Source organism: Callospermophilus lateralis, chromosome 2, assembly GCF_048772815.1.
Source record: "Callospermophilus lateralis isolate mCalLat2 chromosome 2, mCalLat2.hap1, whole genome shotgun sequence".
Taxonomy (NCBI): Eukaryota; Metazoa; Chordata; class Mammalia; order Rodentia; family Sciuridae; genus Callospermophilus; species Callospermophilus lateralis.
The window spans coordinates 51,896,126-51,921,464 of record NC_135306.1 but is presented as its reverse complement, the minus strand read 5'-3'; the positions used below and the strand labels follow the sequence as shown (position 1 = coordinate 51,921,464).

General features: G+C 33.6%; 1 protein-coding gene across 4 annotated transcripts in view; it reads left to right on the top strand.

Annotated features, from left to right (window-relative positions):
• Positions 1–25,339, top strand: part of Cntln (centlein) — a 327,261-nt gene that overhangs the window by 67,435 nt on the left and 234,487 nt on the right. For all 4 annotated transcript variants that reach the window (XM_076843415.2, XM_076843416.2, XM_076843414.2 and 1 more), the window contains exons 3-5: positions 2,331–2,415; positions 10,267–10,401; positions 11,004–11,183. In XM_076843415.2, coding sequence (XP_076699530.1) covers positions 2,331–2,415; positions 10,267–10,401; positions 11,004–11,183 — 400 coding nt within the window. The remainder of the gene's footprint in view (positions 1–2,330; positions 2,416–10,266; positions 10,402–11,003; positions 11,184–25,339) is intronic.

The window sequence follows — 25,339 nt, the reverse complement described above, 5'->3', positions numbered from 1 at the left end:
TTAGTAGAAAAATCCCAAGAATAAACATAGAAACCACATTTATATAACTTCTATTATAGTTACATTAATATAATTTTTCTAGGGCTGGGATTATGACTCAGCGGCAGAGCGCTTGCCTAGCACGTGCAGGACCCGGGTTTGATCCTTAGCACCACATAAAAATAAAGGCATTGTGTTATGTCCATCTACACCTAAAAAATAAATGTTTAAAAAAATAATTGTTCTATTTATTTTTAGTTATTGTTAATCGCTCTCTTTGAGCCAAATTTATACATTAATTTTATGATAAATATGTGTGTGTAAGGAAAAAAAACACCATATATAGAGTCTGGTGTTATTTTGTGATTTTGGGCATCTGTGGAGGGTAGTTTTTGGAACACAGGGCCTGTGGATAAGGGATGTGTTCTATTCTGTATGTTCAGTGTCTTTGTACTTGAAACTAGTCTGGTGGTTTGAAAAAACTGCTCCCTGAGATCTGCATGACTCTCACTTCCTTTCTTTAGTTCTTTACTCAAATATTAAAGGGAGTCATTTGTTAAGCTTGCTTTACAAGTTTGCTTTCTCTTCCTTTCACTTTACTTGGGAATGAAAGGAAGCTTATTGCCATCACTTTCTTAGCTATCCTAATTTATTTTCCTTATTATACTTATAGCCATTTGAAAGACTATGTATTCACTTATATGTCTTTATTTTCAGTATCTCTTTACTAAAATATTAATTTCATGAGGTCAACCTTTTGGTATTTTGTTTTCTGTAGTGTCTCTAATCCCTGGGCCAGTGCCTGTCTTACAATAAATGCTCAATAGATATTACTGAATTGTTATTTTTCCCTTTATCTTTTACTATTACTTCTCTTTTTCTCTGTAGATATTTTATGACTGCCACTGATTTGTCAACCTCACCCAGAAACCCTTCATGAAATAGGCTTTATATTGGTAACCTGGGGCTCTTGGTCAACAGTGACATTGAGGTCTGCTGTATTTAGTGCCTCGGCAACAGGGTACTTTGGTCCAACCCCTGAATGGGGTGCCATATCTGTTATAAACTTTTGCCGTTTTAGGCTTTCATGAAAGTCTTAGTTCCCAGCAAGGGTATTCAGAAGCTTTCTGCAGTCTCCTTTCCTGAGTTATGAACTCCACCCTAGGCTTACTTTCAAATTATGAGCTTGATTATTCTTCGACATATGAGCAAGGCAATTTGTTTTTCATTATCTCCAGAAACCAAGCTCCTTTTCACTTCAGCCCACATATGGATCTGGAGGATAACAAATAACCTCTTCATCCCCATTCATAGCTTTGTATTTCTGCTTAGTTTGTGATCCTCAAGGACATAGCTATGTTTCTTTACTTTTTTCTTTCTTCCTTGTCTGTAAATTCTATGATACATGGGTGATTTAGGCATAGATTCCTATTTTCTTTACCTATTTATAAAGTTTGTTTTTTTAAATTATGACTCTGTGTCCAGAAGATTTCTTACCATTTTTGATATAAATTAAACAGTATCAGCTTGATTATATAATCTCTTCCAATCTTTGTTCCTTTTCCTTCTCCTCCTTTCCATATTTAAAGCTTTCTATTTTTAAATGATTATCATTATTTACATGTATTATAATTTTCTATTTCCCAAAGGATTATGCTTTGGTTATACAATTACTATTTAGTTTAGGTAGTAGTATTCTCAGAGGCTAGGAATGTATAAGAAGTTGTCAAAAATTAAAAAATTCTACTCATAGAATATTGATAATTAGTAAATCTGTCTGTCCTTTGAAACTCCTACTTTAAAAATGATACTATTTTATTCTAATCTAATTACGTGTATAAAATGCCTATATTACTATGAATGTTTACTTTTTATTGTTAGTTAATTTAAAAGTGATGACCTTTTGGTCATTGCATTCAAGGTTAAACAATATATACATTTTTGATGATATACATAAATTTGGAAATGAAACTGTTCTTTTTTTTAAAGAGAAAGAGATAATTTTTTAATATTTATTTTTCAATTTTCAGTGGACATAACATCTTTATTTTATTTTTATGTGGTGCTGAGGATCGAACCCAGTGCCCCGTGCATGCCAGGCAAGCACGTTACCCCTTGAGCCACATCCCCAGCCATGAAACTGTTCTTTTAATATGAAGTTGTTTTAGTTGTCAGCAGTTGTAAGTTGTTGTCACTTGCCATATGGTTTCTGATTAATTCTGAAAGGGCTGTCAACCCAAGATAATTTAATTTCTTATCTCTTAAAGTGATATTCATTATCAGTATATGAATTTTTAAAGGACTAGTTAGCAGTTATGACTAATAAACTGTTAATTTTTTTTTCTTTCTAGAGAAAAACAAAAATCTGAAGCAAAAGACAGAAAAGTTCTAGAAATTCTGCAAGTCAAGGATGCTAAAATACAAGAATTGGAACAGGTTAGTGTTATAATAAAATGTTAAAAAAATCAATATATTTACTTCAGGTAGTAGGTTTTTTTGTTTTTGTTTTTTTGTTTTTGTTTTTTTTTTAGTTGTAGTTGGACACAATATCTTTATTTTAATTTGTTTTTATTTTTATGTGGTGCTGAGGATCGAACCCAGCGCCTTGCATGTGCTAGGTTCTGCTGGGCCACAACCTCAGCCCCCAGGTAGTAGATCTTTAATACTATTAATTTTTTGCAATAATGTTCATTAAGAATATCCAGGTGGTTACATTAAAGCATTACTGTTTTGAAATCACTGTAGTGAGTCTATTTTTATACTGTGCATATAGCCTATTCTTTGTTTTCTGAATTAGTAGGCTAAGATATTTATTTGTTTAAACTTTTAGGTAATGTGAGTTTTATAGTAGTATTTACCTATTATTCATTGTTTTATTGAATTTTGTCTTTTATTATTAGCACTCATTCACCTGTGAAACTTGTAAATATGCATATGGTATTATTTGTATAAAGGATGTACAACAACTTGTATAAATCTATTTCATCATTTGAAAATGTGTATTTTTGAATTAGGTTAAGCCTATATTATATATATAATCAGCTAGTTATACAATTTAGTTAATATGTGATTAATTATGTGTAACTGTATAAATTGGTATAGTATTATTGCAACAATGTGTGTAGGCAGTGCTTCTAGGAACCATTTTTTTTAATACCTTCATTTTATTTATTTATTTTTATGTGCGCTGAGGATCGAACCCAGGGCCTCGCACTTGCGAGGCAGGCGCTCTACCGCTGAGCCATAACCCCAGCCCTGGAACCATTTTAAAAATGCAGACGTCTTAAAAGCAGCAGTGAAAGAATTTGTTTTTGGATTAAATAGAGGTAGCTTTTTGGCAACCATGCTGTTCTGATATTTATTTATTTTCTTTCCTAACAATTAAAGGGTCATGGGAACTTGAAGCTAAGCTTAATTATTATTATAAAATTGTTCTATTAAAATTTTGAATATTGAAACTAACTTCAATAAGACATTCAGTTATTTTCCCTTTCTCTACATTCATATAAATTCTTTCTATAATGGGATGTATATCCCAATATGACATACTAATTTGACTCTTATATCTTCTATAGAGTTGTTTTAGTTAACTTTTCTGTTGCTGTGACCAAAATATCAGACAAGAACAATTTAGAGGAGGAAAAGTTTATTTGAGGCTAGTGGTTTCAGAGGTCTCTGTTCATAGATGATGGGCCCAACAGAGGAAAGCTGCTTAGTCCATGGTTAGAGTCTGGAAGCAGAGAAGGGATTTGCAAAGAGAAGCCATAGGGAAGTTGCATTCTTTGAGGGCATACCCCCAGTGATCCACCTCCTCTAGTCATACCACATCTGCTTATAGTTACCACCCAGTCAGTTAATTCAAGCTGGTATAGACTGATTAGGTTATGTGAGAGCTCTCATAACCCTTCTTTTCACCTGTGAGTATTCTGAGTTAACAATAGCTTTTGGAAGATTCTTCATACCATAACAAAAGTTATATTTTCCGTATACAAAATATCACAATTGATACTTTAAAAATAGCATTTAAAAATAACATTTTAATTTGTTTAGAGTTTTGGTACTTTTTAAATATCCTTTAACATTAAGTTTGCAATGCTTTAGTGAACAATCTTTAGTTTAATGTAGAAGCTATAGCATTATATTAAAAATATATTGGCTTTCATAAATGATGATTTATTTTCCCCTTTTCAAGGGACATTTATTTTAAGTCATTGACTCACACAATTATAGGGTAACAAGTTTGAATTCTACAAGGCAGGCTGGCAGAATGGAGACGCAGTAAAGAGTTGATGTTATAGTGCAAATCTTAAGGGAAACGAAAGGTTGAATTCCTTTCTCCTTCAGTAACCATAGACTTTTTTAGGTTCTTCAGTTGATTGGGTATGATTAACCCACATTATTGAGGCTAATCTTGTTTACTCAAAGTCCACTAATTTAAATGTTAATCACATCTTAAAAGTATTTTCATCACAACATCTACATTGGATACTATGAGTACCATAGCCTAGCCAAACTGAAACATAAAGTTAGCCAAATGGGTAAAAAGAACTGATGTAAATAGTCCTTTATCGTGAGGTTTTGTATTTAATCACCCTAGGGATTATGCTGTGTCTACTGTTTGTTGTAGTCATAGGTGTTAGAGATTAAGTGTTTCTTTGGTGGCCTTAATTTTGTTTGAATTTCTCTGGACTTCTGAGACTTCTGAAATATTTTCTGACATGCATAATTCTTTCATTTGTATTGCCCTTTTATTTTATCAGAGCCCTATTGATGTGATGATGAGGCTTGGGGGAAAAGAAGTATTCTATAGTATTATAATTAGGTCTCAGTCTTTTGGTTAAGAGTGCCTCTGTACTTTGACCTACATAATTGCTTCTCCATTTTGTTTCTTTCCTTAGGAGAGCTAGGAAGGCTGGAAGCTGTTGGAGTTAGATATTTCTTTTTTCCAGATTAATTAGGCTGTGGCAAAATCCTGTTAGGCTGGGCTCTGGTAAACAGTTTCTCTTGAGAGCTAATCTTATTAAAAAGTAAAGAATGTGCTATATGTTTTTAATGGCTACTCTTCCTTTCCGCCTGCTGGCAGCAGGAAGGTATTTTTCACCTGTCTTCCTTTTGACAGCCTGATAAAGTTTCTATAGGTAAAACTCATGAAAATGTGCACCTGCTCCCAAAGTCCAGATCCTCTTGGAGTTTTTAACTCTCAAATATGTCCACGTAGTTCCTCCATTAATTAGCTAATTATACATAGGTTTTCCTATCCTGATACTGGTTCCCATGGAGTTTTATATTCCTTGTCTTCTGCTTTGGTCAATTATTATTCTCATATCTACTTCTCTCTTCAATTTTGGAAATATTGCTTTGTCCAGTGACCTCACTTCTCTGATGACTCTAAACATTGTGGATTTTCAGTTTGTTTATTTACTTATTTTTCTTTTCTTGTGTGAATGGAGATACAGCTTCCAAGATTACATGCTAAATTAGAAAATGGAAGTCCCTGTATTAGGTCCTTTTTTTTTTTTTTTGGTACCAGGGATTGAATCCTTGGATGCTTAAACACTGAGCAACATCCCCATCCCCAGCCCTTTATTTATTATTTTGAGACTTTTTTTAATATTTATTTTTCAGTTTTAGGTGAACACAATATCTTTTTTTATTTTTATGTGGTGCTGAGAATAGAACCCCGTGCCTCATGCATGCTAGGCGAGCATGCTACCACTTGAGCCATATCCCCAGTGTCTATTTTGAGACTTTGAGACAGGGTTTTGCTAAGTTGCTGAGGCTGGCTTTAAACCTTTGATCCTCCTGCCCTGGCATCCCACGCTGCTGTGATTACAGGCATGAGCCACCATGCTGGGCTTATATTAGGTTTTTGTTGCTCTACTGAATAATATTAAATAGATCTTCATTTTCAGCTTATAACTTGTAGATTAGAATAGCAATTAGAATGACAATTCCTTTAGCTTAAGTCTTAACTAGTCAAATTTGTTAGAAAATTATGATTTTTTTAAAGCCGGTTGCAGCAAAACCTTCATATAAGTGCCATCAAATGTTGGCACTTGCATTTTTAAAAAATATTGTAGATGGACACAATACCTTTATTTTATTTAATTTATTTTTATATGGTGCTGAGAATCGAAACCAGTGTCTCACACATGCTAAGTGCTCCACCACTGAGCCACAACTCCAGCCCCTGCACTTGCATTTTATTGGTAATAGTGTAAAGAATTGCCATACATTTCTTTTGTGAAGACTATGCTTTAGCTTTGTCACTGTTATGAAATAAGTGATTTAATAAATTTCTCTTCTATTATTCCACTAAATAACATGACTTTTGATAACTTAGTGTATTGCCAGTTGCTCTTTAGCATTGTATTTATTTTTTTCTTACCTTTCTAGGAAGCTGAGAAATAAATTTTGGTTTTGAATTGCAATTATTTTTCTTAACCCTTTTCCTGTCTTCATTTACCATTATTTTAGTTGTAATTTCATTATTTTCTTAAATTAAAACGTTCCCATCCACTTTGAAAGTAGGTCAGTATCAATAATAAATTAACTATGCTCAAGTATTACCTGGTAAAGTTTTAGGTCTTATGCTATTGTCCTCCCTGCCTCTCCTCCTTCCCTGCTTTGTCCTATTATTTTCTTCTTTCTCTATAGATTTATCTTAAACATGATTTGAATTATTCATTTATTGGCTTATCCATATAAATTATTTGTTCCAGACATACTTTCTCTTGTCACTCTATGCTTTATGGTTCCTCTGAGCTCTGTTTGTTATTTTAATATTAGTTCAAGCTAGACCATTAAGAATTTGCTCTATCCAGAAAGGTTTGTTGAAAAAAGTTTTATAAAGCTTAATTTTAAAATGATTTTTAACTGTATATACCTGTGCTTTCATTATTTAAAGTAGATCATTGAGAGTACATTTCATTAGGAAAATATGTTGAATTCTACAGACTTTTCAAGCATTTAGCAATTTTCTGAATTAAACTGTGATAAACTGATATCATTCCTCTTCATTAAAATGTTATATTGTGTAATCAGTTATGTTATACAGATGTAACATTGTATAACATTACTTTATAAAACAAAGTAACATCTCATTTTGCTTACTTTGCTTGTCTTACCATATTGCATAACATTACTAATTATAAAATATATTTACATTTGTAAAAGTATTAGAATGATAGTTTATTTAACTCACCTTATTCATTCATTCATTTACCTTATTCATTTTATTTGTTTTTCCTTATAAATTACCAAATTCATTAATGTGCTAAACTTTAAATTATTAACTTATCATATGAATGAACTTGGCATTGATGTCATATTGTTAGTGCTTGTTAAGTTTAGCTCAGTTTAATGGGAAAACCCTGCTAAAACCTTTTCTCAAACACCTTCTTTTTTTTTAATGCATTCATTTTATTTTATTTTTTTTATGTGGTGCTAAGGATCAAACCCAGTGCCTCATGCATGCTAGGCAAGTGCTCTACCACTGAGCCACAACCCCAGCTCCAAAACCGTGCTAAAACTTTTAAGTCAGTTGTTTAGTGTCTGTCTGTCCTAGATCTAAATAAACTCCTGAAGAGGGACATTCTTCTTTAGAGTAATAGCTGTATAGATGTTTTTAAAACAGTCTTAATGTTTGCATCTTTGAATTTATCATTCAGTATAAATCTCATCTGTAAATTCTTACTAATCCTATTTGAAAGGAAGAGTATTTAGAGATAATCAGCAAGAGTAGATAGTACATTATATGTCAAATGAATCATATAAGAAATGTACAAAGTTAGAGAAGGCAAGAATTATAAAATAGGTGGGCTAGTTGTAGAAACCTTCATGAATGTTAAAGGAGCTGCAAGCTGAATCTTCAAAAAGGATAAGACTTAGATGGGAATAGAAGAATGGACTCTGATTTGTGGATGGGCCATTTATGTTATCTATTTTTATGCTGTTTGACCAATGTCATACACATTTTGTTATGACCTACTAATTAAACAGGAAATACAAAATTAAAAACGACATTGAGGTTCCATTTATACTTACAAGATTTGTAAAAATCCCTTCAGCCTTCCTCTTAAATGTTGGTGGGAATATGGAGTGATAGAACTTTAAAGTACATATAGCCTATTTCTTAGCAATTTCATCTCTAAGTGTATATGATCTGTAGAGTGTTTTCTAGACTTTTATTAATGTGACCCTGTCATGACTCAGTATAGACAAACATGGAATGAAAGTTTCATATAATAGTTGTCCTTACTACATGTAATAAAGATAAACATTCAACAAAATTTATATAAAATGTGAATTTCATAATGCTTAATAAAATAATAATTTCAAATTAAACATTATAAAAATGTAGGCAAAATTTTAACTTATATAGTGTGCCTGTTTTGTATGTTTATTCTTATAGGCATCATGTTTTTGCTAAGAATTTGTGCATCTCATTTTGATATTTTCTACTGAATTATATTTCATTTTTTAAAGAAAATGCTGATTTAATGACTGGTTTGACTTAATGACCTATTACTAGATGATAGTTCTGAGTTTGAAAAATACTGCTTGGGAAGAAATCTTACTTATATGTTCCTGGAGATGTTTGAGAATGTTTACAGCTCTGTTGTTTGTAAAACTTTTTCCCTGGAGTGGGAAACAACTGAAAGATACATTGATAAGAGAGAAATATAGTATATTTATATCATGGAATCAAAATGTATACCACAGTAATCAAACTGAAGCTATGTCCATCAATATGGATCAATTTGGGAATATATTTTGAACAAAAATAGCGAGACATAGAATACGTATACTATGATTTAATGTGTATTCAGTTAAAAAAGAAACTATATGTTAAATATGCATATTATGTTTTTAAACTATAAAGAAAAATGAAAGAAAGATAAAAATAGTTTAAGGATAGGGGTTACCTCTGGAGTGGTGGGATAAGAGGTGTTAGAGGGTAAGACTTCAAAGATAATGGTTGCATTTCTTAGCTGGATACAAAGCTCCTTTTTAAAAAATCTTTTTCTTTATTCTTAACCTACTTGCCACAGATTAATTTTATGTGTGTTTAGTACCTAAACTATTTTAGTAAAAGTAAAATATTAACATTACAGCTTTAAAAAATTAGACATTAGAGCTGTCCTTTCTTTATTCTTTAAACTCACCCTCTTTTCATCACATCCCTCAGTCTTACTCTCATATCCATGTCAACCTTAAGTTCTTCAGAGAGGGTTTGATAAAGAATAAATACAGTCGTACAAAATAAATTGATATTTATGGATCAGCATCATTGATAGGTCAGACATGGCATAACTATCAGTTTCTACTGAGCATATTACTTAAAAATAAAAAAAACTTTCTATTTTGATGTCTCTGCTTCTTGGTTGACAGATGGAGCTGTTGAGTCTTAATTGGAAGCTTCAAATAAGCATGTCAGGACAGATAGTGTTTAGTTAGTTGAAAGCATGGATGGGTTGACAGAAGTTGATGAAATCTAGAAAAGAGTATCAGAATATGAATTTTGGTTTTAGCATGCTAGTTTGAAGTAGCCACAGGCAATCTCAGTGGAAGTATTTTATCGAAAGTTGCAAATATGAGATTGGTGATTGGAAGAGTCTCAGTTGGTTGATGGATTACTCTTTCATACAGAGTAATACATGTCAAGAGAAGGGGTAAGTTTTCTGAGAGAAAAGCCATATAAAAAAAGATTGATGCTAAGAATTCAGTCATGTTACAGCCACTAGTTAGGTATCATTTACATATTGCTGGTGAGAAGAATATTTAGCTAAAAATTATGGCTATCTTCTGAATATTTTGTCTAAAGAGCAAGGTATTTTTAGTACTGAGACAAACTGGCTATTCTTAATTCTTTAAATGACTTACACTTTCATGAGGTGTTTTTTTGTGTGTTTTTTTAAGTTTTCCAAATGATATTCAAATAAGAGAATAGTAATTCTTATTTTAGTAATACATACATATTTATTATTAGAATGCTTTGCATTTTTTTTCTCCTGTTTTGTAGTTGAATACTGAAAGTTTGCTTTCTCGGTGTGGCTTAATATTTAGTGTCCAGGTTTTTTTTTTTTGTTCTTCATCTTAAACTATTAAACAGTTGCCCATTTTACTGTAACTATTAATTATTTGCCTGTTTTAGTTGAAAATATACAAGCAGGTCATAAATGAGAATTATGATAGACTTTTAATGAAAGTTAGTTAATATTATAACATTGTTAAAAAAAATCTTAGACATACCAGCTCACAAATAATTTATTTATTTTTCTACAGAAAGAATCAGTACTAAAAGAGGAAATAAATGACCTTCTACAACAGAAGATTTCAGTAGATGAAGAATATACTTTCTTGAGGAAAGAATTCAATGACTTGCAGAAGAAATTTAAAGATAAAAGTCAAGAAGATAAGGTGTATTGACTTGAACATAGTTTCATAGGGTGTTTTTTTTTTTTTTTTTTTTGAAGTCTTGCTTTACGCTTTGTGGCACAGAAAGTGACAAGCTTGGATGAAAAAATTGCCTAAGGCCCTGCTGTACCATACAGTTTTCTCACATGCAAAAACTCAGAGAAAAATGCTTTAAAGCTAAGACTCCAAGCTTTATAACTTTCAGATAAATAGTTAATGATGGAAATGGAGCTAAGAAAGTAGGAGTGTGAATATGTGGCTTCTAGTAATTAGATTCTGATGGGACTGGCATTATTAATTGATAAAACCAGGTCTGGGAGGATATGTCTGTGTGGGTCTCAAAAATAGCTGGGGACAGCATCAAAGGCAGCTTGATCAATTAATGGGCTCTTTGCAAATGTGTACTCATCAAAGCTGTCATCCAGTGAAAAAATATGACCCATCCACCTGCATGAAAAGAGGCCAATAAAAGTACACAGGTGACCTTGGCCATCAAATATAGAAGAAGCTGCTGTGAGGGTGAAACTGCACAGTTTATATTTGCTGATTAGTTCTCACCTTTTTTGTTGTTGTTGTTTATCGGCCCTTGTGGTACTGTTCTACAGGACACTAAGGAATGTGTACAGAATAAAGAAGAGCAAAACAGGCTGGTTATAAAAAATCTGGAGGAGGAAAATGAGAAATTGAGTACTCGCTGCACTGACCTGTTAAATGACCTGGAGAAACTAAGGAACCAAGAAGCACATTGGAAAAAAGAAAAATATGGCATTGATGCAAAAATAAAGGTACACAATGAGAATGGAATACATGCTGCAATTTTGGCTCTAACTTCATATAGGAAATTTAATACATGTTATTTTCTTTTAAATAACAAGTTATATATTCAAACCCACCAGTGGGGAGTAGCATTAATTTATATTCTTTCACTTAAGACCCATAGCTTTTTAAAAATTGATGTTGCAAAGCAGGAAACTGACTTCAAATAGTTATCCTAAAATGTAGTCATTAAAAAATAAAGGCTATTGCATTTTGAAATAAAATGTGTTTTTAAAAAACATATTCAGAATCATGAGTTTTGACTCTTTAAAAGGAAGGCTTAAATTCATAAATGCAGATAAAATTTATTGTAATATAATTTTACTTTAAAAATAAAGGGTAATGCCTCCCCCAGAAAACCATTAAAAATACTCATAGATGGTTCTAAAATGGTGCTTTATTTATTTAAAGGGGAGTTATTTATAGTAAAATTTTAATAGAATATAAAAGTTAATAATCTTATAAAATTCTTACATTCTTTTGATCAGTATTTTTCAAAATAATGTGTTTTTGGGGCATTCCCTTTGTCTTCAGCAGGTTTTTGCTCATTTATTTTCCAATCAATTGTCAGGTTTCTCTTTTACTATATATTTTATTTAAAATGGCATAAATAAATAAGGCTACAAAAACATGGTAGTCTTTCTATAATATATGTACATAAAAGGAATATAACCAACACATGTATTTATATATGTATTCAAAAATATGTAATTATAATATGGATATGTATGTGCGTATGTGCACATGTGTGCATAAATATTTAAGTTAGGGGAGAAGGATATGTCTGAATGTGTGAATCAATCCTTTGCAGATTTTTAAGGGAACACATTGAGTGTTAGTGCACAATCAGAATGACTGAGCCAGTAAGGAAACTGAATTCTGGTGCATTTGTTTTCTTAATTTTTAAATCAGTTTCTGCTGCAATACATCCTTTAAAAAAGTTGTTGGTTTGATAAAGAGTAGGTGGTAGTGCCTTGTGTTAATCACAACTACATGATTATTTAGTGATAATTTTCACTAAATAATATATATATATGTATATGTATACATATAGATAATATGTATATAAAGTAATATATATATGTGTGTGTGTGTGTGTGTATACATATCATAGAAATTGGGTTCATTTAGGTAAAAAAAAATCATACCTGCATGGAATTTGATTTGCTCCATTTCAGTTCCAGTTGCCCCTCTTTCCCTTCCCTTCTTCCTTTATTCTCGTACCTCTACTTTACTGATCTTCCTTTGGCTCATTTATTTATTTATTTTTGATTTCTACATATACATAAAGGTGGAATTCCCTGTGGTAAATTTATACAAGCACATAGTGTGATTTTGTAAATTCATTTCTGCATTTCCTTTCCTTCTAGTCCTTCTTAACTCCCTCTCAGTCTCTTTCTTCGACTTCACTGTATTTTTATGGTATTTCTATTCCTCCTCTTCTTTTCCTTATTTTGCTGCAGCTTCCACATATGAGAGAAAACATTTACCCTTGATTTTCAGGGTCTGGCTTTTTTCACTTAGCATCATGTTCTCTACCTCTATCCATTTACCAGCAAAATGCCATAATTTTATTCTTCTTTATGACAGAGTAAAACTCCATTATGCATACAGACCACATTGTCTTAATCCATTCATCTATTGATGGGCATCTGGACTGATTACATAATTTGATTATTGTGAATTGTGCTGCTATAAACATTAAAGTGACTGTAACATTGTATTTGCTGAGTTCAGATGTTTTGGATAAGTACCAAGGAGTGGGATAGCTGGGTCATATGGTGATTCCATTTCTAGTTTTTTGAGGAATTGCCATCCGGTTTCCCAGAGTAGTTGTACTAATTTGTAGTCCCAACAAAAATGTATGAGTATACCTTTATCCCCACAGTCTCACCAGTATTTACTATTATTTGTATTCTTGGTAATTTCCATTCTCACTAGAGTAATATGAAATATTAGTGTAATTTTGATTTACATTTCCCTAAATGATAGAGATGTTGAACATTTTTTCATGTATTTTGCCGCAGTCTGGCTGGGCACAATTCAGGAGCCACTTGTCAAAAGAAACTAACTTTATTTTTAGAACCACACAAGATAAACAAAACAGCTCCTCAGGAAAAAACCCTCAGAGCCCAACTGCCACCACCGGCTTCCCACAAGCCACACACCCCAACAACCTCTTCCTCCCACAATCCTCCTGCTCTTGAGGCCGATTGGCTGGGTCGCATGGGCGGAGCCAAAAAAGTCCCCCAATGAGCAGCTCCGTGGTCTGAAAGGGCGGGGAAACAGCCCAATGAGCATCACCGCAGAGGAGCCAATCAGCTAGATGTTGCTAGATGTTGCTGGGGCTGCTGTGAGCCAATCATCAGCTGGCAGTCTGAAAGTTTGCTGGGACCCCTTCGGCTGTGGCTCTCAACATCTCCCCCTCTCTGTTTAAACAAGAAGCATGTGGCTTAGGGACCGTGTCTGCCTTAGGTTGTCCAATAGTACATATGGTCCTTACCATTGTTATTGGATGAACTGACCTCAAGGCGTCAGCCTCCTGTCTTAGGTTGGTACCATAGTAATTGGATCTTACCCGTCATTGACTACCAGTCCAGTATACAGCCACACCTGTGTAGAGGTCTTCGTACCAGCGGGGGGGGTGAGGTTCTTTGCCTCACCTCTGTTGGCCCCCAAATTTTAGCTGAACGATCATGACAAACAGAAGGGAGGAAGATACACCAAGCCAGCTGACGGCTCCTTTTGGAAAAATTGTACCACCGATGACACCATCAGCATAAATACCCCAACACTACCAGAAGTCGCTGCACCATCAGATAGTTCACAATGCATACAAGTGAGTTCACAATGCATATAAGTGATACATAGTCCAGGCAAGTTCTGCAAGCAGTTCAGTGATGGCTATTGCAGAAGCTGTAGATTGGTTTTATCTTTGTCTTCATGCACTGGAATGAAGATAGGAATTCTGGCAATAATGGCTAAAGAAAAATTATATAACATTATATAACATTCCAGAAGGCACTAAAAGAAAACAATTTTCTTAACAATTTACATTGTCTTCACTGAAGATAGGAATTCTGGCAATAATGGCTAAAGAAAAAATTATGTAACATTCCAGAAGGCACTAAAAGAAAACAATTTTCTTAACAATTTACATTGTCTTCACCGGCACTGGGATGAAGATAGGAATTTTGGCAATAATGGCTAAAGAAAAAATTATGTAACGTTCCAGAGTCACCAGGATTGGTATCCTTTGTCATTTTCTTTTGGAGAACTGTTCTTGTTGTAAAAGATAGAGTATATCAAGTCACTGAACAGCAAATTTCCCAAAAGATAATCAATTTCATGAAAGAAAATGAAGAACTGATACACAAATTTTCAAAGTATGAAGAGAAGATGAAGGAATCAAAGAAACAGGTCCAAGAAACCATGAAACAAAATATGATTCTTTCTGATGAAGCAACTAAATATAAGGATAAAATAAAGCTTCTTGAAAAAACTAAAGAATTTCTGGATGAGAGAGCTAAAAGTCTTCATGTTATGTTAGAATCTGAAAGAGAACAGAAAGCTAAGAATCACGACTGGATAATGGAAAATAAGAAATCTATAGAGAAGCTTGAAGATGTCATTTCAGTGAATACTTCTGAACTTTCAGAGCTTCAAATTGTCCTTAATGAAGCTAAGCTTCGTGAAGAGAAGGTAAAGTTGGAATGCTGTCAGCTTCAGAAAGAAAATACCATGCTTACGAAGACAAAAGAGCAGTTGCAGCAGGAAGTCAAAGACTGGTGTACATCACACGCTGAGCTCAGTGAACACATCAAATCATTTGAGAAGACCCAGAAAGATTTACTTGTATTTCTTAATCAGAAAGATGATACTATTAATGCTTTGACTAATTATATCACACAGTTGAATCGGTTACAATGTGAATCTGAATCTGAGGATCAAAATAGAGAAGATGAGTCAGATGAATTAACCAACAGAGAGATAGCAGGTGATCGGAATGAGAAGATCAAAGATCAAATTAAGCAGATGATGGATGTCTCTCGGACACAAACTACAATATCAGTAGTTGAAGAGGATCTAAAACTTTTACAACTTAAGCTAAGAGCCTCGATGTCCACAAAATGTAATCTAGAAGACCAAATAAAGAAATTAGAAGGTGACTGCAATTCACTACAGTCTTCTAAAGTTGGACTGGAAGAGGAATGCAAAACTCTAAGGCAGAAAGTGGAGATTTTAAATGAACTCTACCAGAAAAATGAGATGGCACTACAAAAGAAACTGAGTCAAGAAGAATGTGAGAGACTAGAAAAAGAGCAGCAGCTGTCAGCTGCAGATGAAAGGGCGGGGAAACAGCCCAATGAGCATCACCGCAGAGGAGCCAATCAGCTAGATGTTGCTAGATGTTGCTGGGGCTGCTGTGAGCCAATCATCAGCTGGCAGTCTGAAAGTTTGCTGGGGCCCCTTCGGCTGTGGCTCTCAACTGTATTTGTTGACCATTGTGTTTTTTCTTTTAATAAATGTCTGTTTAGTTCTTTAACTAATATATATTTTTAAATATTTATCTTTTATTTGTACACAATACATTTATTTTGTTTATTTATTTTTATGTGGTGCTGAGAATCAAACCCTGGGCCTCGCACATGCTAGGCGAGCACTGTACCACTGAGCCACAACCCTAGCCCCTAGCCAATATATTAATTGGATTTTTTTTGGCTTTTTGATGTTTATTTTTTTGAGTTTATATATATATATATATATACTATATTAATATTATGTATACTATATGTATTAATTTCCTGATAGAGGAGTAGCTGACCAAGATTTTCTCCTATTATGTGGGCTTTCTTAACACTCTTATTAATCATTTCCTTTTTTGCAGAAGCTTTTGAGTTTGATGGCATCCCACTTATTGATTACTGAACTTATTTCTTGAGCTTTTGGGGTCTTGTTAAGAAAGTTGGTGCCTGTACCAATATGTTGGTGGGTTGACTCTATTTTCTTCTAGCACCTGCAATGTTTGTGGTCTAATTCCTAAGTTTTTGATTCATTTTGACTTGACTTTTGCATGGGGTGAGAGGGATCTGGTTTCATTCTTCTACATATGAATTTTCAGTTTTCCCAGCAGCATTGGTTAAAAAGGCCATCTTTTCTCTAATGTATATTTTTGACACCTTTGTGAACTCACAGATGCTTTTAAGAACATGGGTTTGTCCCTATGTTTTCTGTTCTGTCTCATTTGTCTTCACATCTATTTTGATGCCAATGCCATGCAGTTTTTGTTACTATACTTTTGTAGTATAATTTCAAATCAGGTATTGTGATGCCTTCTGCATTGCTCTTCTTGTTCAGGATCACTTTGGCTATTATGGGTTTCTTATCTTCCAAATGAATGAACTATTTTTTTCCTAGTTCTGTGAAGAATGTCACGGGTATTTTGATAGGAATTGCATTGAATCTCTATAACACTTTTGGTAATATGGCCATTTGGACAATATTAATTCTGCTTATCCAAGAACATGAGAAGTCTATCCATCTTCTAAGGTTTTCTTCAATTTCTTTCTTCTATTTTCTATAATTTTCATTGTAATGATCTTTTACCTAATTGAATAGTTTAATTCTCAGGTATTTTACATTTTATAATTATTGTGAGAGGAGTAATTTTACTATTTCTTTCTCAGCAGAATCATTGTTGGAATATAGGAAAGCTATTGATTCATGAGTGTTGATAAAAACTTTTCATGATAAGAATAAAATTAAAAAGAAAACTCAAAGACAAACTGCACATAGAGAAACTAAAAAACAATCCAAAGCTCTCAAAAAGGAAGTTCAATAAAGAATAACCCACTAAATTAGAATCAAGATAGGAAAAAATGGCAAAAAAACAAAATGTCAGGAAACCCAAACACACATCCATATTAATGATGAATGTGAATGCTCTCAGCTTTCCAACTAAAAGACAAAGATTAGCAGAATGGATTGAAAATCAATATTCATCTATGTGCTATTTATGAGGGACTCATAGGCAAAGACATCAACATGATAACGGTAAAAGTATTGGAAAAATATTCCACTCATTTGGACCATAAAAACAAGAAGGAGTAGCTATTCTCATACCTGACAAAGAAGATTCTAGGAAGACTTAATCAAAAGAGACAAAGAAGGCCACTGTATCCCTTTAGCTGTTGAAGGGTATCTTGGTTTGTTCTGTAGCTTGGCTATTGTGAATTGTGCTTCTATAAACATGTGGCTGCATCATTGCAGTATGCTGTAAATCTGGGCATGTACTGTCAAGTACATAAAGTGGTTCCATTCATAGCTTTCTCAGAAAATTCCATGTGCTTTCTAGAGGGCTTATGCTAATTTGCAGTCCCACAAACAATATATGAGTGCACTTTTCAATGTACATCCTCCCCAATATTTATTGTTATTTGTATTCTTGATAATTGCCATTCTGAGTGGAGTAAGATATAATCATAATGTAATTTTAATTTGCAGTTCTAGAATTGCTAGAGATGTTCAAACATTTTTTTCATATACTTGTTGAACATCTGTATTTCTTCTTTCAAGGAGTATCTGTTTTGTTTTTTTTGCTCATGTGTTGATTTTGTTATTTTTAAAAATATTTTAGTTGTAGATGGATGATATCTTTATTTATATGGTGCTGAGTATTGAACCCAGTGCCTCACACATGCTAGGCAAGTGCTGTATCACTGAGTCACAATTCCAGCCTTGTTATTTGTTTTTGATGCTAGGTGTTTTTCATTCTTTATATATTCTGGATATTAACACCTTATCTGAGGAGCAGGTGGCAAAGATTTGCTCCCTTTCTGTGGGCTCTCTCTTCATACTCTTGTTTCCTTTGCTGTGCAGATGCATTTTAGTTTGATGCAATCACACATATTGCTTTTTCATTTCGTTTCTTATGCTTTACGTATCTTGTAAGGAAGTTGCTTCCTGTGCTGAAGTCTTAGAGGGTTAGGCCTGCATTTTCTTCTAGTTGTTGCAGGGTTTTTGATCTAATTGCTAGGTCTTTGATCTACTTTGAGTTGAGTTTTGTACCTGGTGAGGGAAAGAAGTTAAATTTCATTATTCTACATAGGGATTTCCAGTTTTCCCAGCACCTTTTTTTAAAGAGGCCATCTGTTCTCCAACATTTGCTTTTGGAACATTTATCTAGTATCACATAACTGTGTTTATGTGGGTCTGTTTCTGTGTCTTATATTTCATTGGTCTTCATGCCTGTTTTGATGTTAGTACCATGATGTTTTTGTTACCATAGCTCTGTAGTATAATTTTAGGTCCAGTATTGTGATGCCTCCTGTTTTGTTAAGGAAAGCTTTGGCAATTCTGGGTTTGTTATTTTTCCCAATTAATTTCATAACTGCTTTTTCTAGTTCTGTGAAAAATGTCATTTGAATTTTGATGGGAACTGTATTGAATCTTTTATCTCCTTTGGTTTTATGGCCATTTTGACAATATTAATTTTGCCTATCCAAGAACATGGGATGTTTTTCCTTCCTCAGAGTTCTACTTCAATTTCTTTCTTTGGTTTTCTGTAGTTTTCTTTGTAGAGGTTTAGCTCTTTTGTTAGATTAATTCTGAAATATTTTATTTTATTGAGGTTATTGTGAATGGGAATGTCTTCCTAATTTCTTTTTTGGCAGATTCATTATTTGACTATAGGAGTATGATTGATTTATGAGTGTTGATCCTGTATTATGCTATTTTGCTGAATCCATTTATGAACTCTAGAATTCTTATTGTGGAGTTTTTTGGTTCTTCTAAATATAAGATCATGTTGTCAGCAAACAGATAATTTGAGCCCTTTTTTCTTATTTGTATCCCTTCCATTTCCTTCTGTTGCCTGATTGCTCTGGCTAGAGATTCTAGGACTATGTTGAATAGAAGGAGTTGAAAATGGGCATCTGAGTCTTGTTCCTATTTTTAGGGGAAATGCTTTCAGTTTTTCTCCATTCAATACAATGTTAGCCTTGGGTTTGTCACAGATAGCCTTTACAATGTTGAGGTAATATTTTTCTATCTCTATTTTTTCTAGATTTAACATGAATGGGTGCTGTACTTTATCAAATGCTTTTTGAGATAATAATCATGTTATTCTTATCTTTAAGGCTACTTATGTGGTATGTTACATTTTTTTGATTTCCATATGTTGCATCCCTGGGATGAAACCCCTTTGTCATGGTGTACTATTTGTAAAATATGGTTTTGTATGTGATTTGGAAGTATTTTATTTAAAGTTTTTGCATCTATGTTCATTAGAGATATTGGACTGAAGTGTTTTTTCCTTGATGTATCTTTGTCTGGTTTTGGTATCAGGTGATACTGTCTTCATAAAATTGAGTTTGGCAGTGCTCCCTTCTTTTATATTTTATGGAATAATTTGAGGAATGGTGGTATTAATTTTTCTTTAAAGGTCTGGTAAAACTTGGCTGAGAAATCCATCCAGTCCTGGGCTTTTCTTTGTTGGAAGGCTTTTGATATTTGCTTCAATTTCATTACTTGATATTGATGTGTTTAAATTTTCTATGTCTTTATGTTTCCATTTGGATAGGTCATATGAGAGGAATTTGTCAATATCTTAAAGATTAATCTTAAAGATTATCTAGCTTATTGGTGTATACATTTTAAAATAGTTTTTGATGATCCTCTGAATTTCAATAGTGTCTGTGGAGATATTTCCATTTTTTTGCCTCAAAATTTGTTAATTTGAGTCCCACCCCCCCCTTTAATTTGGTAAGTTTGGCTACCAGTGTATCAATCTTATCAATCTTATTTATCCTTTAATAAAACTTGTTTATCTCTGTTTAGTTGATCTTTTGTCTTTTTTTTTTATTCTTAGCTTCATTTCTGATTTTAATTATTTCCTGTCTTCTACTGATTTTGGTATTTGTTCTTTTTTTTCTGGTTTTGATATATAATGTTAGATTACTTATTTGGTGTCTTTATGTTCTTTTAATGTATGAGCACAGTGCTATGAACTTAATTTTAATACTGCCTTCATACTGTCTTAGAAATTTTGATACAGTATATCACTCTTCTCACTTAATTCTAAGAATTTTTAAATTTCTTCGCTGGTTTCTTCTATTATCCCTTCATCATTAAATAGGATAGTTTTTAGTCTCCAGGTATTAGAGAAGCTTCTATTTATTATAATTGATTTCTCATTTCATTTATTAATGATCTGATGGAATGCAAGGTATTACCTCTGTTTTTTTCTATTTGCTAATATTTGCTTTGTGATCTAAGATATCGTCTATTTTTAGAAAATATTCCATGTACCTTTTAGAAGAAAGTGAATTCATTTATTGATGGATGGAGTATAGACGTCTATTAGATCCATATTATTAATTGTATTTTTTATTTCTGTAGAAGTCTTTCCTTAGTTTAGGTTGGATGATATAACCAGTGGTGAGAGAGGCATGTTAAAGTCACCCTGTATCATTATATTGTGGTCTGATTCTTAATATTGAGAAGGGTTTATTTTATATATATTGGTGCTCGATTGTTTGGGGCATAAATATTTACAATCATTATATCTTGTTGTTGTGTGATTCCCTTAAGCAATATGAAGTGACCTTCTTTGTCTCTTCTGATGCTCTTTTGTTTCCTCTTTTCGTTCAAAGTCTACTTTATCTGAGATGAAAATAGCTACTCCTGGACATTTATAAGTCCCATGTGAATGGTATGTCTTTTCCCCATACTTTTACCTTCAGGCTGTGGTGAACATCTTACAGTCATCCGTATAGTTGGGTTTGTTTTTTAATCCAATTTGCCAATTTATGTCTTTTAATTGAAGAGTGTAGTCCATTTACATTCATTGTTATATTGAGAGCTGATTTTTTTCCTGCCATTTTTGATTTATTTTTAATGCTTAAATTGGACCAGATTGTCCTTTAATTGACTATTCTTATAGTGTGTTTCTTTCCAATGCTGATTTTAATTCTATTTTTTCATTTCCTTTCCATCAAATATTTCATTGAGTATGTTTTGTAGTGTCATCTTTCTAGTTATGAATTCTTTAGCATCTGTTTATCATTGAAGGTTTTTATTTCATCTTTAAACCTGAAGCCTAATTTTTCTGTGTATAATATTCTTAGTTGGCATTTATTTTCTTTCAGATTTGGTATGTATTATTCCAAGTCCTCATGGCTTTTAGGGTCTGGGTTGAGAAATTAGTTAAAATCCACATTGGTTTACCTCTAAATATGACCAGCTATTTTTGTCTTGCAGCTTTTAGAATTCTGCCCATATTTTATATGTTAGGCATTTTCATATAATGTTTCTTAGAGTGGATCTATTCTGATTTTGCAGTCCATTTGAAGTCCTGTATGCCTCTTGTATTTGAATTTCTTTTTTTTTATTTTTTAATTTTCGGTGGACACAACATCTTTATTTTTATGTGGTGCTGAGGATCGAACTTAGCACCCCGTGCATGCCAGGCAAGTGCGCTACCGTTTGAGCCACATCCCCAGCCCCTTGTATTTGAATTTCCATCTCATTCTTAATGTTTGGAGATTTTTCTGATATTATTTCATTGAAAAGATTGTTTGTCCTTTTACTTTATATTTCACAGCCTTCATCTTCCCAACAATTGTTAAATTTGGCCTTTTAATATTATCCCAGATTTCCAGCATGTTCTGGTCATGGTCTCTTAATAGCTTTTCTTTATGGGCAATTTTATTTTCAAGATTTTTGTACTTTATTTTAGAGGGCTCAAAAATCTATCTTCAAAGTGGCCTAATCCATTGGTGGTGCTTTCCATTGAATTTTTCATTTCCAAGATTTCTGTTTGGTTCTTTTTCAAACCTCTATATTTTTATTGAAGGGATTTTTCAGTTTTTGTATTTTCTCTTTGGTTTCACTCTACATCTTCTATTAGCTCATAGAACATTTTAAATGTGAACTTTCTAAATTCTTTCTCTAACATTTCCTCCATTGTGATGTCAGTAGAGTCAGTTGTTGATGCATATGGTCTGTTTGTGATTGTTTGTTTCTTTGCTTCTTTATATTGTTTGTATTTCTACCCATCTATTGGTATAGATCTCATTTTTTTCTTTTTAGGAGGGGACTACTTTGTGAGTTTCATTCTCCTTGGTGCACGGGGTTGGGCAAATGTCCAGTTATCATTTCTTTTAGGCAGTACATGACCTGCTGATCCCAATATCAGCACCCTTTAAGAGATGCCACTGGACCATATTTAGTACAATCACTTCAGAGCTAAGCCTCGAACTATTCAGCCTTATGAGAAACAAACACTGATTGCTGTTTTTCTCCACAGTTCCTCAAATCCAGGTATAAGCTTATAATAAAATTCTGAAATAGGTAAAAATTAGTTATTAAATTTAGTAAAATTATTATAACCTTAAATGAGAGCTAAAATGTGGGAATAATAAAGATTGGACAAAATAGAGAGGGAATAGAGAGACCAAAAAAAAAAAAAAGAAAGAAAGAAAAAGAGAAAAGATATAAAATAATTCATACCAAGGTAGAAAGGAGAAATTGATTGTGGGTATTTGAAGTAGCAGCAGATAATGCTGGAGGACTGTTAGGGGCCAAGTGGAACAAGTATAAATTAGAGCTAGGAAAACAAAGATAAGAAGAATGATTCCAATTTAATGGTTTAACTTAAATTAAACCATTAGATGAAATACATTTTTAAATGGGTTGAATGTTGACTAGTGGAGTAACAATTATCATTCAAGATAAAGGGTTAATAATATGACAAAGTTGATGTTAGAGTTATTTATAGTAAACTATGCCAATGTTAAATAAATTCTTGTTGAATTTTGGTTGGAATTCATTGGGGTTTGGACGTTAAGCAGATGTCCATCAGGCTTTGATGTGGATCTCTCCTGAGTTACGGGACATAGCAACCAATTCCCTATTTCTTATGAACCTCCCACCAGCCAATTCTGATTCTGGTTTGTCAGCACAGGGACCTCCCACCAGCCGATTCTTACGTACTGACAGGGACCTGCAGTTGACTGCTCAGAGGGTGCAATGTTGTGGGTTGGTTGTTTTAAAAGTATGCAGGAGTTGATGCAGATGCTGGATTGTCCCTGTGATTGCTGTAGGTCATCATTTACCTGGTTCCTTTTACAGTATCCTTTTCATTGAGGTAAAGATCCTGGTGACTGTGAGCATGGAACTCTGGTTGTGGCTTTTCGTGGTGTGAAAGTATTCCCCTTGCCAACATTGTAGTACTGTAGAGAAGGAACTCGGGTGGTTCAGCTGGACTTTAGTTTCCACTGCTGCAGGTTATGAATTGCATGTGTTAATTTCCTCTGTTGACTATGTATGATGAAAGTTCCTGCCAGTTTCCAAAAATGCCCTTTCATTCTCCAGTTGTGATCATGGGTCAGGCTGGGTGCTAGTTAAGACTGGGGCATTCTTTTCCTGTTGCCTAGACTCAGGTAATTTTCCTCCTTAATTGATCTTCCTTTGGTTATCTTTGCAGTTGTCTTACACTTAAGTTTCCTGGGATATTCAGGGAAATTATCTTACTAGCCTTACATTTGCAGTTATCACTATCCAGGAATTGGGCCTCTATGTCACTGGATATTCAGGCAGATTCCCTCTGGTACAGCCCAGAGATCCCGGGGACAGCCCCTAGCCTTCCCAAGGTGCCTTTCCTGCAGTGTCAGTGGTCAAGGCTGTTGTGGTCCTGGTGAATCAGCTTTCCTCTGCTGGGATCTAAGCTGCTTTGTTGGTTGTCTTTCTGAGATGAATGGACACTGCACAGAGATTTCTGCTCTTGCCTGGATTGCAGATTCTGAGCCAAATACTGGGTTTGTCACATTTCCTGGCACAGGTTCACTCCACCAAACTCCCTTTGTTGGTGGGGAGCTGGGAGGGATTCAGGGATTTTTGGCTAATAGTGGTCCTTCTAGAAATTCTTTCTACCCAGGATCTTAAGGTACCATTGCAAGGGACTTCCTTTTGGTTTAACTTGCAGCTGTCTGGGCATGGGAAGACACATTGTTGATTTGAGAGGGTGACTAGTCTGCTGAGTGTTTCACCAAGTGGCTGGCTCGGCTTTGTTTTCTTGATTTGCTTTTTAGCTGTTTGCTCTGTTTGAAGGACCCTGCTGTTCCTGTCAAGCTTTAAATTTTGTCTGCCTTTTCAAATGTTTTTAAGTGTATGAGCTTAAGAGTTTTCTCTGTTACTCCACCCCCATTCTCCTACCCTGGTTCAGGTTCCTGGTTAGGGGATTCAGTGTTTATTTTCCACTCTGGTAACCTATCTTCAAGTCTCTCCAGGTCTCAGACTTTGTAGAGTCTTAGAGCATTTATTTTGTCATCCACCTCTCTATTCTAATTTTCCTTTTCTGTCTCCTTTCTGTGTTGTGAGGAGATTGGAACTTGCTGTCTAGCTCCCTTCCACTATCTGTTTTATTTCCATTTATTTTTAGAGTTAGGTAGTAACTAACTTCTGCCATTTTCTTATTTCTTTTTCTTTCCTTTTGCAATTGTGTTTTTGTTCCTCCTTTCCTTTTTTGGTTCATTTTGTGTGTGTGTGTGTGTGTGTATGTGTGTGTGTGTGTGTGTATTTTGTTGATATTTTCTTTGTAATTACCATGGGTATTACATTTACTATCCTAAATGTACTGAAATCTAATTTGAATTGATACCAGTAGTTTGTAATACCTTATAAAAACCCTGGTCTTTTACAGTTCTTTCCCTACACTTTGTTACTGTTGTCACAAATTACCTCTTTATATATTATCATGTGATTAGTAATATAGATATATACATGTTAAAAAATATCTTTGAAATAATGTTCAAAATAAAAATTTGAGTTACAAACAAATAATTGATATTTTATACTCACTATATATTTACCTTTGCTGAAAATCTTTATTTCTTCATATGGCTTTCAGTTACTGTCTTTTGTATCCTTTCACTTCAATGTGAAGAACTTCCATGAGCATGTTTTCTAGGATAGATCTAGTGGTAATGACCTCCCTTACCTATTTGGATTGAGTGGTCTTGGTATCCTTGTGAAAAATAATTTTACCAAATATAAAAGGAATTAATTCTATACTCTATTCTATTGGTCAATATATCTGTATTCTAGTATCACATTGTTTTTATTC